Genomic DNA, 15,631 nt, shown 5'->3' with positions numbered 1-15,631 from the left:
ATTATTATAAAATTGTTTAATTTTATAACAAGTAATACAAACAAACAAACAAATAAATCTAAAAGAAATAAAAACAAAATTAAAAAATAACACAGTCAACTAAGTAATGCACACATTCATTTTTGGCCTCATCCCTTTAAGATGATTATATTATTAAAGGGATACTCTATCATTCTTGACATAAATATTCCTGACAAGTTTAGAGGAGAAAGAAAGATTCTAAAAGACTATACCATGAAGTTTTCCAGTTTGTTCTGTACACTTTTGTTCTGTGTATCGGACATGCCTACTCTCTCGTTTTCGGCGCATTCGATTAACCATTGAAAGTGAAAGGGACTGAGCAGGTGAACCTGGAATACAACCTTCCATATATTGCTCTTCTTCTCTAAGAAAAACAGACAAAACTAATAAGAAATTTAAGTTCTGTAACTATTCCTCCCACTTTCCACAATATCCTTTTGGTCCTGTAAGTTTAGGGAAGGCCTAAATACCCTAAAGATGATCTTGTCTGATCTTGGAAGTTAAGCAGGGTAATGTCTTGTTAATACTTGCATGAGAGACTCCCAATGAATACCAGGCGTGGTAGGTTATATTTCAGAGGATGAAGCTGGCAAAACCACCTCCGAGTACTGTATTCCTTGACTAAGAAAATCCAATGAAGTTCACCAGGTTGCCATAAGCTGGTACACAGCTTGAAGGCACATCATATACAGACACATACTGTATTCAGGGAAGGTTTATAAAAAAATACAGTGGCTGCAATCTTCCTGATGCTTAGTCTATTAGGCATCAGGAAGAAGGTCAGTAGTTGCAAGAGAAGGCAGACAAAGTCACCATCCTTCCTGTTGTGTCTGAAGAACCTATTTCTTGGCTTCTGGGTTTGTCTTCAGAGCCAGGATGTTCCATGTGGTGCAATTTCTCAGCTAACTTTCTCAGAATTTTTGGTTTCAAGTACACACCCCAGAAGTCAGTTATTGGAGAAATAAGCTGTTTGGAGCTGTTTGTTGCCTTCTTTCAACAATAGCAATTTTGCCTGCCTTCCCTCACAGCCACTGTTTGGTCCTCCAAAAGATGCATGGGGTGGGTAACTCTTCAGGGGAAAGGGTCCAATTTCCCCCCAGAACCAATCCCTGCCCAAAGCCAAAATACCTGAGTCTTTTCAGAGTACCTCTAAAAGTGGCAAATGGAAGAAACTATGGCCTGAAACAGACAAGTGAAAATAGCTGGCTTCCGTATGGCTTGGTGGTCTGGCGATTACATGACACATGTCCCCAAGCCACGCAGAAGCTGCCCTCAAGCCAAGTTGGAAAAGCTTTCCTGAAAAGGAGTGGGAAAATACCCACTCCTTTTCAGAAGCTGCTTTGGAACTGTGGTGGTGGGGCGGATTGGGGCTGCGTGTATGGGGGACTGGGGCGGCCCCAATCTGCCCTTTTTGAGCTGTCTGTTTTGCTTCCAAGTGTCACTTTCTACCACCATTTTGAGAGTGAATTCAATGCCAACAAAGATTTTTTTAGGGGGGCTTGGGTGGGAGGTCGGGGATTTTCTTATATTTGATGTGTTTTCTGTTTTTTGGAAAGTGCTGGGATATGGAGGTTCTCCTGAATTCATATCTTAGCATTACCCCATGGGAATTCTCTTTCCTCTCAAGAAAATTAGTCTATCTATTTTAGCACACACAAAAAACAGAGGGAGAAACCCCTGTACTCACTCTATCTTTTGCTGCATCTTCTGAAGCTGTTCAGAAATCTTTTTATTTTCATCCTGTAAATTGTTCCTTTCATTCACTGTAATATGTGATAAAAAAAATCCAAAAGGAAAAAAAAACCACACAACTTATATACACCATAGTTTATCAGATAAAAAGTGTCAGAGACATGCATGAACTTGCACTTCAATCTGTTTTGTTTTCATTCTAAACAAAGCAGTCTAATCAGTCACTTATAAGTTGAATTGATCCAACTGTAAATTCACTAATAAATAAAACTAATTTATTTTTGCGTTATGTGAGAATATTTCTTTACAGAGAGAATAAAAATGGCTCGACAACATAAAAAATGTGTTGATCGCACTGATCTTTCCATCTGCTCAGAACTAACTTTATAAGTGCACGCTGGTCTCTAGGGCACATACTGCCTCTTCAGGTGGCACAATGGCTACAATGTCAGAATTCAGACGATGACAGACCACACACTGTCATATATAATCATCTTTAAACCATGGTCTGATATCCTAATTTGATGGATGGGTTTATGTGGTGGATGTCATACTAAGTCACAGTATGACTTGGCAAATAATAGCTTGGCTTGGTACCTGAAACCTCTGAATGCAAGCAATATCTATTGATAAAGTCAAGTCCAAGGAAAAACTCTTGAACTACAGTTTAATTATATCTGATTTTGGCAGTCCTTGGCATTTCAAACAAATAAACATTGTTATAATATGAACAATTCTGAAACTGAGAAGTGTTTTATCAGTTTAAAATATAAGAGATTAACAGCACATTTTTATAAATGCCCATACAAAATAAAGCCCATTATGTTGCACAAAATGTCGTGTAAGCAGGTATAAGACTGTCATCTGTTTCCTTTAGAGAATTAATGGTCCATCAGTAACTTCATAGATATAATAGCAACAAAGCAAAGACAAAAATGTGAGAAATAATGTAATGTTTATAGCAGAGAACTCACTCAGTTCAGTAATGAGCTTAAGGTTCTGTTGTCGGATATTTTCAAATTCCTGCTGCTTCTTCTTCATATGCTCTTCAGTTACTGCACAACGATCACATAATCCTGCTCTTAACCTATACAAATTAGAAAATGGATTTTCTATCTGTTGTTAGATCAGGATAATACATTTTAAAAGTTCTAGCTAAATCCACACATAGACTTTGGACAAGCTGATATATTTAATAAAGTGAACTAAACATATTAAGACGGTTTTCCTAAGTGTACTTATAATAAAATAAGTATTATGAGATGTACCTCCAACTCATTGTACATACCGTAGGATTGTTCTATAAATGGTAACTGCAATAATTATAGTTAGTAATACATGGTTCTGGGATAATTTCAGTTTTTGATTACTTGGTGAAAAAATCCACTCAATGTTCTGTGGAAATGAAACAGTCCTTCTCATGTATATCCTTATTCCTTCTTGCCTGATCACCTGAAGAATTTATAGGAGGGTACCATTTGAAAAGGCTTATTTGTAAATCCAATCATTGCTTTATCTAGTATAAATCCTCTTTTATTGAGATATGTTCTCTAATAATTTCCTCTTGTGATGGAACTAATGTAAAGTAAAGCATTTACAAGTAGCATAATTCCTTATACTCTACTGCAGCAAAAACACAATTCCATACATAAAAAACAAGTGAGAAACATCCAACTCTTGTTTACCTTCCATTTAAGACTTTTTAAAAAATCTTCCAAACCTCTTGATGTTGTGTGCTTTCAAATCATTTCCAATGTATGGTAACCCTAACGCAAATCTATCACAGGGGTTTCTTGGCAAGATTCGTTCACAGGGGGTTTGCCTTTGCCTTACCCTGAAGGTGAGAGAATGTGACTGGTCCATGGTCACCCAGTGGGTTTCCATGGCCAAGTGGGGATTTGAACCTTTTTCTCCAGAGTCATAGTCCAATGCTCAAACTACTACACCACAATGGCCGCAAAACCTTTATTAAAAGCTTTTAAAGACATGAATAAAAAGGTCAGCTGCAGAACTATGCCAATAGTAGGGCAAACAATTTAGAAGGCCAAACAATCTAGATTATTTAGAGTGTTGTACAAGGAGCTGCTGGCTGTGTTTAAGGGGAAGAACTGACATTTACAATAATGGTGACTTCTGCATGCAGCGCTAGAGCTTGAAGCCATTCATAGTAGCAGTGAGACTTTTCATCAGAATCTTCCTTTATGCAAGCAGCAGTAACATCATAAATTTAATTAACAATTGTTTCAAAGCATGGTTTAATATCCTGGCTTGTGCCAAAGCAACTAATGGGAGGTCTTGATTTGTTTACACTATAAAGAAAAGAGTCAAGGAACAACATGTTAATTAATATTCCTGTTAATTAAGCCAAGATACAATAATCCAAAAATGACAACGTTGTCAGACACGCAGGTGGGATACAGACCGCCCAAAAAGGGCAGTCTCCTATCGCCCTGGTTTGCTCTGCGAGGGAGCTGCAGCAGACAAACCACGCAGCTCCATCGCGGAACAAAAAGAACCCGCAAAAATCTTCTTGTGGCGCCGCAATGCACCAATGGCGCACTTGCAGTGTCACAAAGGCGCCAGGACGTGTGGACGCTAAGCGTCTGTCACGTCAAAATGGCAGCACCCATCTGTACAGGGCGCCACCATTTTGACGTACGGAGTACGTACTAGGGTTAGAAAGCCTCTGAATGGTGCACGCTCTCTAATCCTAGTATCGCTGCCGGCACGCTACAAAATGCAGGTATGTATCGCGCCACAGTTAAAGTTACTTAACAGCATTAATGTTAATACAAAGATTGATGTACGAAACAGCATTTATGAGATAAATAAAACACTGGTTTGTTAATTTTACCAGGAAGTAAGTTTCATTATAGAGCCAGTGTGGTATAGTGGTTTGAGTGATACACTACCTCTCTAGAGACCAGAGTTCGATTCCCAGCTAGGTCATGAAACCCATTAGCTGACTCTGGCCAAGCACAAGCTCTCCAGCCTCAGGGGAAGGCAATGGCAAACGTCTTCTGAACAAATGTTGCCAGGAAAACCCTATGATAGGCTTAAGTCTTAATGGACTTAATTCCTTTGTAGGTCACACCAATATTAGATCTTCTTTACTCTGAAGAACAAGTGGTTTGTTACAATCAGGTTAGAAAATACATATTGGAACATCTATCTGCACTTTTTCCATTCAAGATTACATACCACTCCCTGAATTTACTTGTATATCCTTGCCAAAAAGATGCCCAACACAAATCACAAGGCTTCTTTCTTGTTATAAAACTCAAAATAGTACTATACAGGGTCAATCACCATTAAAAAAAAATGCTGAGCTATTTCCAACTCAGTTTTGTATACAGTAAACAAAGTCAAAATGAGTAGAGCCTTTGAGATGTGGCAGGTTTGGGTGTGCAACGCCGGTACCCTGGTGAGATCAAACTCTTTACCCAAAAAAGGCTCTGAAGCTGAATGTAAAGTTCAAAAGGGGGGGGAAATTTAATTTAAAGGACAAAAATAAAGAGTTTTCTCCTCCCCAGCTCTAAATAAAAGATACTTTACAGTTTCAGCAATCTTCCGGATGTCATCTTTCTGGGTCTGATGTTGGTTTGCTCTCCTCTCTCAATGGAGCTGATGCAGGGTCTTTCAGCTCCTGAATTCCTTTATTCGCTTGCTGATGGTAACTAATTTGGCTGAGTACTTGGTAACTAAAATAGCTAAAGTGTAAGAAATGCCCTTTCCGGCTATCTGGGCCTGTTTGCCACCAAAAAGACATCTCTCTGCCTGCTCACAGCAAAGACTGCTCCAAAACTAAAAACCTCTAGCTACAGCAGAGCATGCTGGGAAAGGGCAAACCAAACCTGGAAATAATGCAGGGGATCCTACAGCTCCTCCCACAACTAATACAAAGAACTTTTCCGACATTAAACATACTATGGCCTCAACCAATGTGAAAGAAAATGCAGGGGGAGATTCAATCAGTCCTGGCAGGACATTACAAGATTACAAGAGGGCAAGATGACTATCAGAATGGGATCTTCATGAGTTTTTACTCTTTGTATTTGTGACAGTTTGAAATTGATTTCTACATTTCCTTGGATTCTCTGGGAGATCAAACAGAAGACAATCTTGATATGTTCCTATTAAAAATTCCGTACTAAAACCTAAACATATAACCATTTTTCTAACTACCGCATATACTTGACTATAAGTCGAGAAATGACCCTAAATTGACCCTAAAATTCTGAGTAGACTTATATAAGGGTCAATAAACCAGGAGTGCTTAGAAAGGTCCTAAAGCAAGCAAGCCTGATGCCCCAATCTCCATTTAACACCAGTTCCTTCCCCTTCCAGTCCATTTTGCAAGACCTTGCTTCCTATGGAAAAACTCCCCATTTAAAACCATCTCTCCAGTCCGTTTTGCAAAACCTGGATTCCTATGGAAAAAACTCCCCATTTAAAACCATCTCTCCAGTCCGTTTTGCAAGACCTGGATTCCTATGGAAAAAACTCCCCATTTAAAACCTCTCCTCCAGCACCTGGGAATTAGCTGGGAGAGGTCCAGAGAAGGAGAAGGAGGGATCTTTCGTATAGCCCCAAAGTTTTGCCCTCGACATATCCACGGGTCATATCAAAATCCAGGATTTTGACCATGAAATCGTCCTTTGATTTATAGACAAAGTCGACTTGTACATGAATATATATGGTACTCCAAAATCTAGAATGTGGGAAAGCCCCAACAATTTTTAGAGCGTAGAGAATATCATCTCATAAACAGCTCTGAGAAATGGGACCAAATGTTTGTTTGTTTTTTATTTACAAAGAATGTGATTGGCTGGGGGATTTTGAGACCTGCAGTCCAAAAAGATAGGCTTGTCAAGCAGCCCATAAGCTGCCTTGGCCAGAAATAGAGGAATAATAGAAATAGAGGAATTAATATCTGTCCAGGTATTAATATATGTTGTGTAGTAACTCTACAGTGCTTATATAAATAAACCATAATAATGTGAGCAGCTTAACATATTAAGATCCTGCAATATCACAAGTTGGCATCCCCTTAAATATCATAGGTTGAGAATAAAGAAAAAATGATGGCTAAATATTACAAGCAGAAAAGGCTAATTTCCACTTACCGATCTTCTAAAACCGTAATTGTGTCGTACAGTGTTTTTTGATGCTCTCTAAGCTGTTGGTTTTTGGTGTAATACTCTTCAAGCCTCTCAGCATCCCTAAGTACAAGTAGACATACATTACTAAACAGTTTGACTTGTGACATATTTTCATTAAGCAGAAACCATATTAGTTCAACATTAACAAATAGCAATGTGTTCTTATTCTGAGCACTGTGTCAAATTTCTGTCCCCCTGGAAATAGATTACTACAGTTACTAATAAATAAAATGTGTCATCTCTAATACAATACAGTATACGTACATTAGTTACATGGTTACAGCTTGGGCAGCTTTCATTGTAAAACATGAATTTGATAAACAGAATCAGTAATTCTTTTGGAGTTGGAAAAAGTGAAATGATAGCACAGAACACCACAAAAAAATATGTTCTCTGATGCATGTCTGTCAAGGAAGGCTTTGCACTAGAAAGGGTTTTCATGTGATTTAAATTTGAAACCCACTGGGTGACCCTGGGCAAGTCATACTCTCTCAGACCAAGGAAAGACAATGGCAAACCTCCTCTGAATACATTTTGCCAAGAAAACCCCATGATAGGGTCACCTTAGGATTGCCATTGTAGCAGCTAAGTCTACAATGCACCCCTATATATGTTTACACAGAGGTTAAGTTCCACTGTGTTCCGTTGATCTTATTCTCAGATAACTGTGCATGGGCCTGCTGACTTAGGCGGGTTATAGACCGCCCATTTGGGGCGGTCTGCACCCGCCCCTTTCCCCGGTGTATCGGGGCCTCAGTGTGCAGAATGGCAGCTGCTGAGGCCCCGATCCACCGCTTTTCAGGCTGCGGGGAAGCAGCAAAACGCCGCTTCCCCACAGCCAGAAAAGGGGTGTCCCGGGGGCTTCAAGCCCCAAGGACACCCCGCGGTGGCGGGGAGAAGGAGAAAGGGGCCGCTTGGCCCCTTTCTCTTTTAGTCCGCTGGGCGCAGCCGTCTGACGGCTGCGCCCAGCGGACTAAACCAGGAAGGAGCTCCAAAACGGAGCTCCTTCCTGCTCCATGTTCAGGGCGCACTAAGCGCCCTGGCGCAGAGCAAGGACGTCACGTCCGCGCCGCCCTGTCTAGAGGCGGCGCGGCTGTGACGTCCTCACGGCGGCGGCCGTATGGAAGGGCCGCTGCCGTTTAGTGCGTGACAAGCACGCACTAGGGTAAGGGTGGTGTGGAAGCACCGCCCTTTTGTAACCCTAGTGCGTGCTCGTCACGCACTAAAGTGCCGGTCTGTAACCGGCCTTAATAAAGCAGAACTGATGCTGTTCTAGGGGTGGTGAAGGTTGACAGGAAGCAAGGAATCCAAAGCAAGACAGGCATTACAGAGCAGACTGAAAATTGTACAATACAACATGAGCCAAACTAAATGCAATGGCGACTGTTCTGGGCTGCCTGAGGCTTGGAAAAAGGTTTAAATGTGATGATGGGTTTACTTCAATAACAGAAAGTGGGCAATTGACAAATCCCACATACTACTTATCTTTCTACTGTTACATATTATTCTTTTACATGCTACTTATGTTTCTACTGCTGCTGTCCTCCAAATAGTTCAAGATTTCTTGCCAATACCTGTATCTAGCATAAATTAATTAATGCAAGAAAGAATTCTAATAATAACAACTGCAACTATGGGAGGATAACAATGCAGTAGCAATACTAAATCCAAATAAAATTAAGTACTGTATGTCCTAATCCAGTCTTCTTTCAGAAATGGCTGTAATTTTGAGGCTCGATCTTCCAGTTTATCTATGAACTCACTGGGTTATAAAAACCATCATTTATCATTCTCGCTTAAAAATAAAGGGCAGATACTGCCCCACTTTACCGGGGTCTTGAACTGAGAGAATGTTACACAACAGGGTTGTCTTATGTGTATGCTTGCTAAGAAAAAAAAATCCCACTGTTTTCAAGAGGGACTTGCTCATAGTCAAGTGTGTACTAGACTGAAGCTTAAATATCCTCCATAAATACTAAACTGAATTGACACATTTGATTTTTAACACCCATAAATTAGGGAGATAAAGGTTATAAAAAGTTTCCAGGCAAATTTCTGGGTTTTAGAATATTACTTTAGGTATGGAACCTAAGAAAAAGACAGCTGAAATACTTTCTTCTAAAGCCAAATAGCAGTGAAAATGCATCAAATAAAAAGAGATCTCACATTCATACTTACCTGGGAGTAAATCTCACTAAACTCAAGGGAGTGTTTTCCTCAATAATATGCTGAGGGTCAGGCTGCACACTGCAAACTTAAGCATACTTACTGGGAAATACCTCTCAATGAACATAAGAGCATTTACTACCAGGGAAACACGATTAGGATCAGTTGGCTATGTGCACACTGACATGCTAAGAATAGAGCAAAAGGAGAAAATAATTTACGAGGGTCTTGATACTACTTAACAAAGTTGACTGGGTCTTTGGCTATGAAAACTGTCTTCTAATAAATTGCTCTTGACCCTGCATTTATAGGACTATTACCTTCACTGCTGAACCAGGGTGTAGCATAAGGGGCCCATTGTCTGGCTGGTTATCAGTGCTGAAATATTAAACCTGAGGTATTCAGGAAGAGCTGGGGAAAACAAGAACTCCTATAGAGGACTACTGTATCTACAATGCAGTACTTCTAGGATGACTCCAGCAAATAATAATTAAACCTTTTATCTTGGTATGTATAAAAACACAACAGAAAATCATCAATAGTATTCCCACCAACTCTGTTCTAACTAAGAATAGAAGCTTTTTTTAACCTGGACACAAAAACAAGCAAGACTATGTTGCAATGTTATTATAAGGATTACTAGAAATATTAAATTTCAAGTTGACGTTACAGTATAAACATTTTTGGTAATTGATATATGGAAAGAAACGGGCACAGCAGATGGTATTTTTTTTATAAACGGACTGAATCTATGCATTTTTTCTTAGAAACCATTTCAACTGAATTTTATCAGATTTATAACAAACAGCCTGAATACCATTGCAGCTTTAGAGTAAGTGACTGGTGTGTGTGTGTGTGACAAGAAATATTGCCTGAGAACTCATTTTGAACAAATTTTGTACTCTGAAAGATCCAGTCATTGGCGACAACAGATTTCTTAGTTTTCAGGGGGAAATACCAAGGCTCTGTCTGGAAAACCATACAGTACTCTGATCTTGAAGCCCTTATGCCCATTCATGTGCCTTACATGTGGGAGCTCCCATAAGTTACATACTGGTGAGAAAAATACATTCTGCTCAGGGTGTAAAGTTTGGTTTATTCTTCAAGTTAAGGATGACATTGAAAATGATGAGCCCGAACAGACAAGCCAAAATAAAGCTGCTTCGGGTCACTTTGGAGGTATGCTGTTTCAATGAAACATGCTTCATAAGAGGCCAGAAGCTGTGCCAAAGCTGCACTCTAGCCCTTAGGACTGGAGAATGGCGTTGGTGCGGCTTCTGGCCTCTTAGGATGCATGCAACAGCTAAATAGCATACCTCCAAAGTGACTTGAAGCAGTTTTATTTTGGCCTGTCTGTTCAGGCCTGATGTTAGTGCTGGAGCTGGGTAAGCTCCAGTTCCAGCCCTACACCCTAAAATAATATAGTTTCAGAATCTGAAATGAAGTTGGAAATTGCACCTATTTAGGTTTTCGTGCAGTTTGCACCAGGTTACTTAAGAATTCCTAACCTTTTAGGAGCCAAATGGACATGCATACAAAGCACATGCAAGTAAATAACCTTTGTATAATTATGCTGGAACAAATATGACCAAAGCACAAAACTGAGGGATATGTTTCCCTCCAGAAGTTGCTTGACTCCTCAACCCTGCTCAGCCTGGGCACTGTTGAGCAATCAATAATTATTTTATTTTATTTACTTCATTTATATGCTGCCTTTCTCCCAGAGTGGAACCCAAAAAATGATCGTCTGATACAACCTGAACCCTGATCATGATAGTACAGTGAGCCTGCGCCATACACGGGTTCATTATAGGCAGCTTTCAGCTTACGCTGAAGCCGCCCGGCAAAAGGGAGAATGGCAAGGGCCCATGCTAGTAGTTCACTAACATGTGGAAGACAACAGATGCCCTACCACTAGTATATACCTTACGCTTAGTTAATGGCGTGTGAATACATATATACATGAAGATGTATGCTAATACATACATGTGCATATATGTATATACATACATATAAATACATGTACACATATTTGCATGTTGAAGACATTTAAAAATTAGTAAATGCATTAATTTCCATCTAATCTAGATATTTATAATGGGATACTTACCTACACCTTTCTGTTTTTAATTTGGAGATCTTCAACTGTAAGCCTAAATAAAACCAGAAAAGTAAGGATTAAAAAGCAGTTTAACTGACAAAATAATGAAGGATAAGATATGCAGAAAGATAAAATATGCAGAAATTAACACTGCCAACAAATTGTTGCCCACAGGTTTGCTGCTGAATGTATTTCTAAAAAATAAAATTAAATTAAAATTAAGAATGTATATTTAGCTTTTCTGTTATTTTAGTTCTTGAGCCCGTTAACAGTATAGTCACAAAACCAGTTAATAATTCAATGTCCAATATATGTTTTTTTCGAAAAAGTTAAACAAATCTACAAGATATTTTTAAAATTCCAAAATAAGAACATTTTTCAGTTTTAGCTACAGTCCAAATGTTTAAGTATAAAGTAGAATTATGGCTTTCCAGTAATCAGATAGAACTAGTATACAGGATTAAAGACTTCTATAAGTGGGGAGCCACCACTGAAAACTTTGCTACATACAGATCTGAATTTTATCACAAAAAGTATTGTACCTACACATTTTCCTCACTAAACTTCAATGTATGATTGCCCAGAAGTCCCAGACCCAAGCTGTTCTTGACTTAAATGTCCAAACCAACATCTTTACTATAACACAGAAAAACTGGCAGACACAGAAGCTTTTGCAATATAGGAGTTATATACTCTACATTAGTGGTTCTCAAACTGTGGGGCAGAACAGGAGGGTGGGGGGTGGAATGAAAGTTGCTCAAGAGCGGAGGGAGAGACTTGAAAGCCTTAATTATTCTTCCTCCTCCCCTGTTTCTCAAACCTTTTCTGTCTTGAAGGGGAAGAGAAAGACAAGGGGGGAACTTGGAGCCTCTTCCTGGGGGGGGGGGGGGGAGAGGAGAAGGAGAACTGTTTCCTTATAAGATATTAAAATATGAATATTCATGAATGAGTGGATGAAAATATGCACACCAAACAAACAAAATATTTTTATTCATAGACTATATGAAGCGTGTGTGTGTCTCTCTCTGTGTGGAAAGGAGGTCACAAGGGTAAAAAGTTTGAAAACCGCTGCTCTACACAGCTAATACTACCATGTTTTGAACAAGTGGAAGTTCCTTAAGTGCCTTCAAGGGCAGCCCTACAAACAAGACATTATAATAGCTTACTCAACAGTTTACCAGGGGGCACATAGTTAGGGTTTTGGGGTTTTTTGCAGAAAAGATACAGCTGCTATATTGGCTAAAGCTATTTATTTATAAAATAAATCCTATTATTATTATTATTAAAGCTGATTTAAAAATCACTGCTAGCAAAGCCTTCACAGGGGGAAAGCAGGAGGACCCACATGTAAAACTTTTGAAGTGTAAATCTGCTTTTCTGAAGTACAGTGGGCCCCTGATATCCCCTGGGGTTTGGTTCCAGGACCTCCCGTGGACACTAAGTCCATGGATGCTCAAGTCCCACTAAATGCATTACTGTGTAAAAGTGTGCCCTTTATTTAAAATAAATGGAGAAATCAAGGTTTGCTTTTTGGAATGTATATTTTTTTTGAATATTTTAAGCCATGGATGGTTGAATCTGTGGTTAAGGAATCCATGGATACAGAGGACTAACTATATATGATATCCAGTACAGGCAAATTTACTGCTTGTTGAAATATGAGCCACCAGAGTCTGGACTGACATCACCCTACTGCTGTCTATTTATTCACAAACAGGACTAACTCTACACGAAAAGGGAAAATAGTGTGACATGCAATCTTCCACCTCCTCCTTCTCATGGCCAAGATATTATTTCTGGACTAGACAAAATTTGTGGATTCCTGGCACTGAAGGTTACTGAAAAGTCACACTGAAATGGGTCCAAGTTTCATCTTTGAGTCCCTGGAGCTGTTTCAAACAGTAATACAATAATTTCACTTTCAGTTCAAAGTGCTGGTTTTCTCCTATAAAGTTGAAGAGGGTTTGGAGCCAGGAAAGCCTACTTCCCCACATATGAGCCTGTCTGGGATTTGACATCTTCAGTGGAGGTCCCGTTACATGTTCCAGCTGTCTGGCTGCATCTGCACTGCAGAAATAATCCAGTTTGACATCATTTTAACTGTCATGGCTCAATGCTATGGAATTCTGGGAATGGTAGTTTCTTGTGGCACCCGAGCAGCTTGTTTACCGGGATAAGAACTACTGTAAAACTACAACAAACTACCATTCTAAACTAAACTTGGAGGAAGAAGGATATGAAAACTGCCAGAAGGAACACCAACAATTTGAGATATGCAGATAACTCCATACTACTAACAGAATATAACAAAGACTTAGAACAATTACTGGGAAAAAAGGAAATAAATGCAAAGGCAGGTTTGCAGTTGAACATTAAGAATACAAAAATAATGACCACAGATTATTTACATAGCTTTGAAGTTGACAAGGAAGACACTGAAATAGCTCAAGGTTTTCCATACCCTGGCTCAGTCAACAATCAAAATGGAGACTGGGGTCAAGAAATCAGAAGATTAGGACTAGGAAGGACAACTGTGAAAGAACTAGACAAGATCCTGAGGTCTCAAGATATATAATTGAATACTAAAGTTAGGATTGTCCATGCCATTGTATTTCTACGTATGGATGTAAAAGCTGAAGGAAAGAAAATCAATTCATTTGAAACATGGTGCTAGAGAATAGTTCTATGGATACTATGGACTGGTAAAAAGCCAAATGAATGCACCCAAGAGCAAATCAAACCTGAACCCTCCCTAAAAGCCAAGATGACTAAACTGATACTATCATACTTGGGACATATCATGAAAAGACACCTCTCATTAGAAAAGACAATAATACTTGGTAAAGTAGAGGGCAGTAGGAAAAGAGGATGACCACATTTCAGATGAATAGACTCAATCAAGGAAGCCCCGTCTGCAAGACCTGAGCACGGCTGTTGATGACAGGGTGACTTGGAGGTCTATCATGCATGGGGCCTTCATAAATCAAAGTCAACAACAACACTGAAGATCAGAATACAGGAAAAAAACTAGCTGGGTGAAGAAGTAACAAAAGGAATGTTAAACACGCTTTTCTCTCAATCTGCTCTGAAAATCTTCCTACTACATTATCATTACAGGTAAATATAATGTGTAGCTCCACCTCAGGCATCACTTTTATAGTTGTTTTAATATCCTATGTCTTTTTTTTCCTCAACAGGCTTCCTTTTTCATCTACACACAGCAATGATTCCAAAAAACAGAAAGAAAATGGTGTCTACCTTCATACAGAAAATGAAACTTGCATTTTGGCAATACAGCCTGAACCAAATACAGCATGCTCACTCTTACAGCATGTTTTTCTGAGCCATGGTCTAGTAAAAGTATGAAGATATTAAAAGGCCTAAGTTGTCGTTTTCGGTACTGTAAAAAGTAAGGGTTTCAGAGAAACACACCCACACCAAAAGACACAGTACAACAATTAGAAGTAAGTTTTTGGCACTTATGTTTCTGATTACAGTCTCATATAAGATATATTTTGCTGACATTTAGAATTAAAATTCATGAGTCAGTTTTAATTCTTATTTATAGACTTCAGAAACAAACAAAGTCCAGACAAGTCTGCATTTAATGTATCTTAAATATCACCATACCTGGTTCTACTGGAGGATCCACACCTTTTGAAAAAATTAACTATCCTTCAGGCATGTCTTTGATGTAATCATACAGGATCTAACTTCACCAAGCATTGTGTGGAACAGCCAGTAACAAAGGTTGAGGCATGAAAAAGTCTGTCTTATGGCAAGACTAAACTGACACACCTACAGCCAATCATTACTAGGTTTATTCAAAAGCAAGTCGTTTATTTCAATGGGATTTATTCCTAAGTATCGTATATTTAGGCTTATCATCCTAATGTGTTTTGAAAGGACACCTGTAAGTTTCTATTTGTTCAAAGTTCAGAAATTTGAATTTTGAGCATTACAAAAAATAATTAGGCAGTTTATTATTTGAAAATTCATATTTCTGTCATTTGGCTCCATGACAAACATACACTCTTTAGATTGCTAAATTCTGTGGTGACAATGCCTCAGCATGTGCCCTGCTGATGACATACCACCCACGGTAAAAAAAAAAAGTCAGCTAAGAAACAAACGTAGCCAAGAGGCATAAAAATTACCTTTCTAAACTATAATTAGTACCGATAAACCTAATAAATATAATAAACTTAATTTATATCCCATGGAATGCACAACATTTTCTTGAACATCTAAGTTCTAATACTCTTCTGAAGCAAGCCAGAGTGCCCATATTTTGTCCTTGCCATCTTATACTAGGATTCCTCCTAAGGTGTTAGGGTCATATCCATCAAACAACTGTCCATCCATGTTGTCTCATAGCATAAGTTAGCCAGGGGCAGCTTTAATTATTCCTTGAGGTAGTACTACATGCTCTTGCACACAGTTTTGCCTCTTAGAACCTAACTTCACCTGCTGTTGTCTACAACATTCC

General features: G+C 38.9%; 1 protein-coding gene across 2 annotated transcripts in view; it reads right to left on the bottom strand.

Moving 5' to 3' along the window:
* Positions 1 to 15,631, bottom strand: part of LOC121917344 (DNA endonuclease RBBP8-like) — a 72,219-nt gene that overhangs the window by 33,704 nt on the left and 22,884 nt on the right. The window contains exons 3-7 of one of the 2 annotated variants that reach the window (XM_042443249.1): positions 11,152 to 11,194; positions 6,840 to 6,935; positions 2,688 to 2,800; positions 1,709 to 1,784; positions 234 to 385 (exon numbers count right to left, since the gene is read on the bottom strand). In XM_042443249.1, coding sequence (XP_042299183.1) covers positions 234 to 385; positions 1,709 to 1,784; positions 2,688 to 2,800; positions 6,840 to 6,935; positions 11,152 to 11,194 — 480 coding nt within the window. Of the gene's footprint in view, positions 1 to 233; positions 386 to 1,708; positions 1,809 to 2,687; positions 2,801 to 6,839; positions 6,936 to 11,151; positions 11,195 to 15,631 lie in introns of both variants that reach the window. The other variant, XM_042443248.1, reaches the window with a different exon arrangement.

The sequence above is a fragment of the Sceloporus undulatus genome, unplaced genomic scaffold, assembly GCF_019175285.1.
Source record: "Sceloporus undulatus isolate JIND9_A2432 ecotype Alabama unplaced genomic scaffold, SceUnd_v1.1 scaffold_15, whole genome shotgun sequence".
Taxonomy (NCBI): domain Eukaryota; kingdom Metazoa; phylum Chordata; class Lepidosauria; order Squamata; family Phrynosomatidae; genus Sceloporus; species Sceloporus undulatus.
The sequence above is the reverse complement of the archived record's forward strand: the minus strand, read 5'-3'. Positions and strand labels throughout refer to the sequence as shown.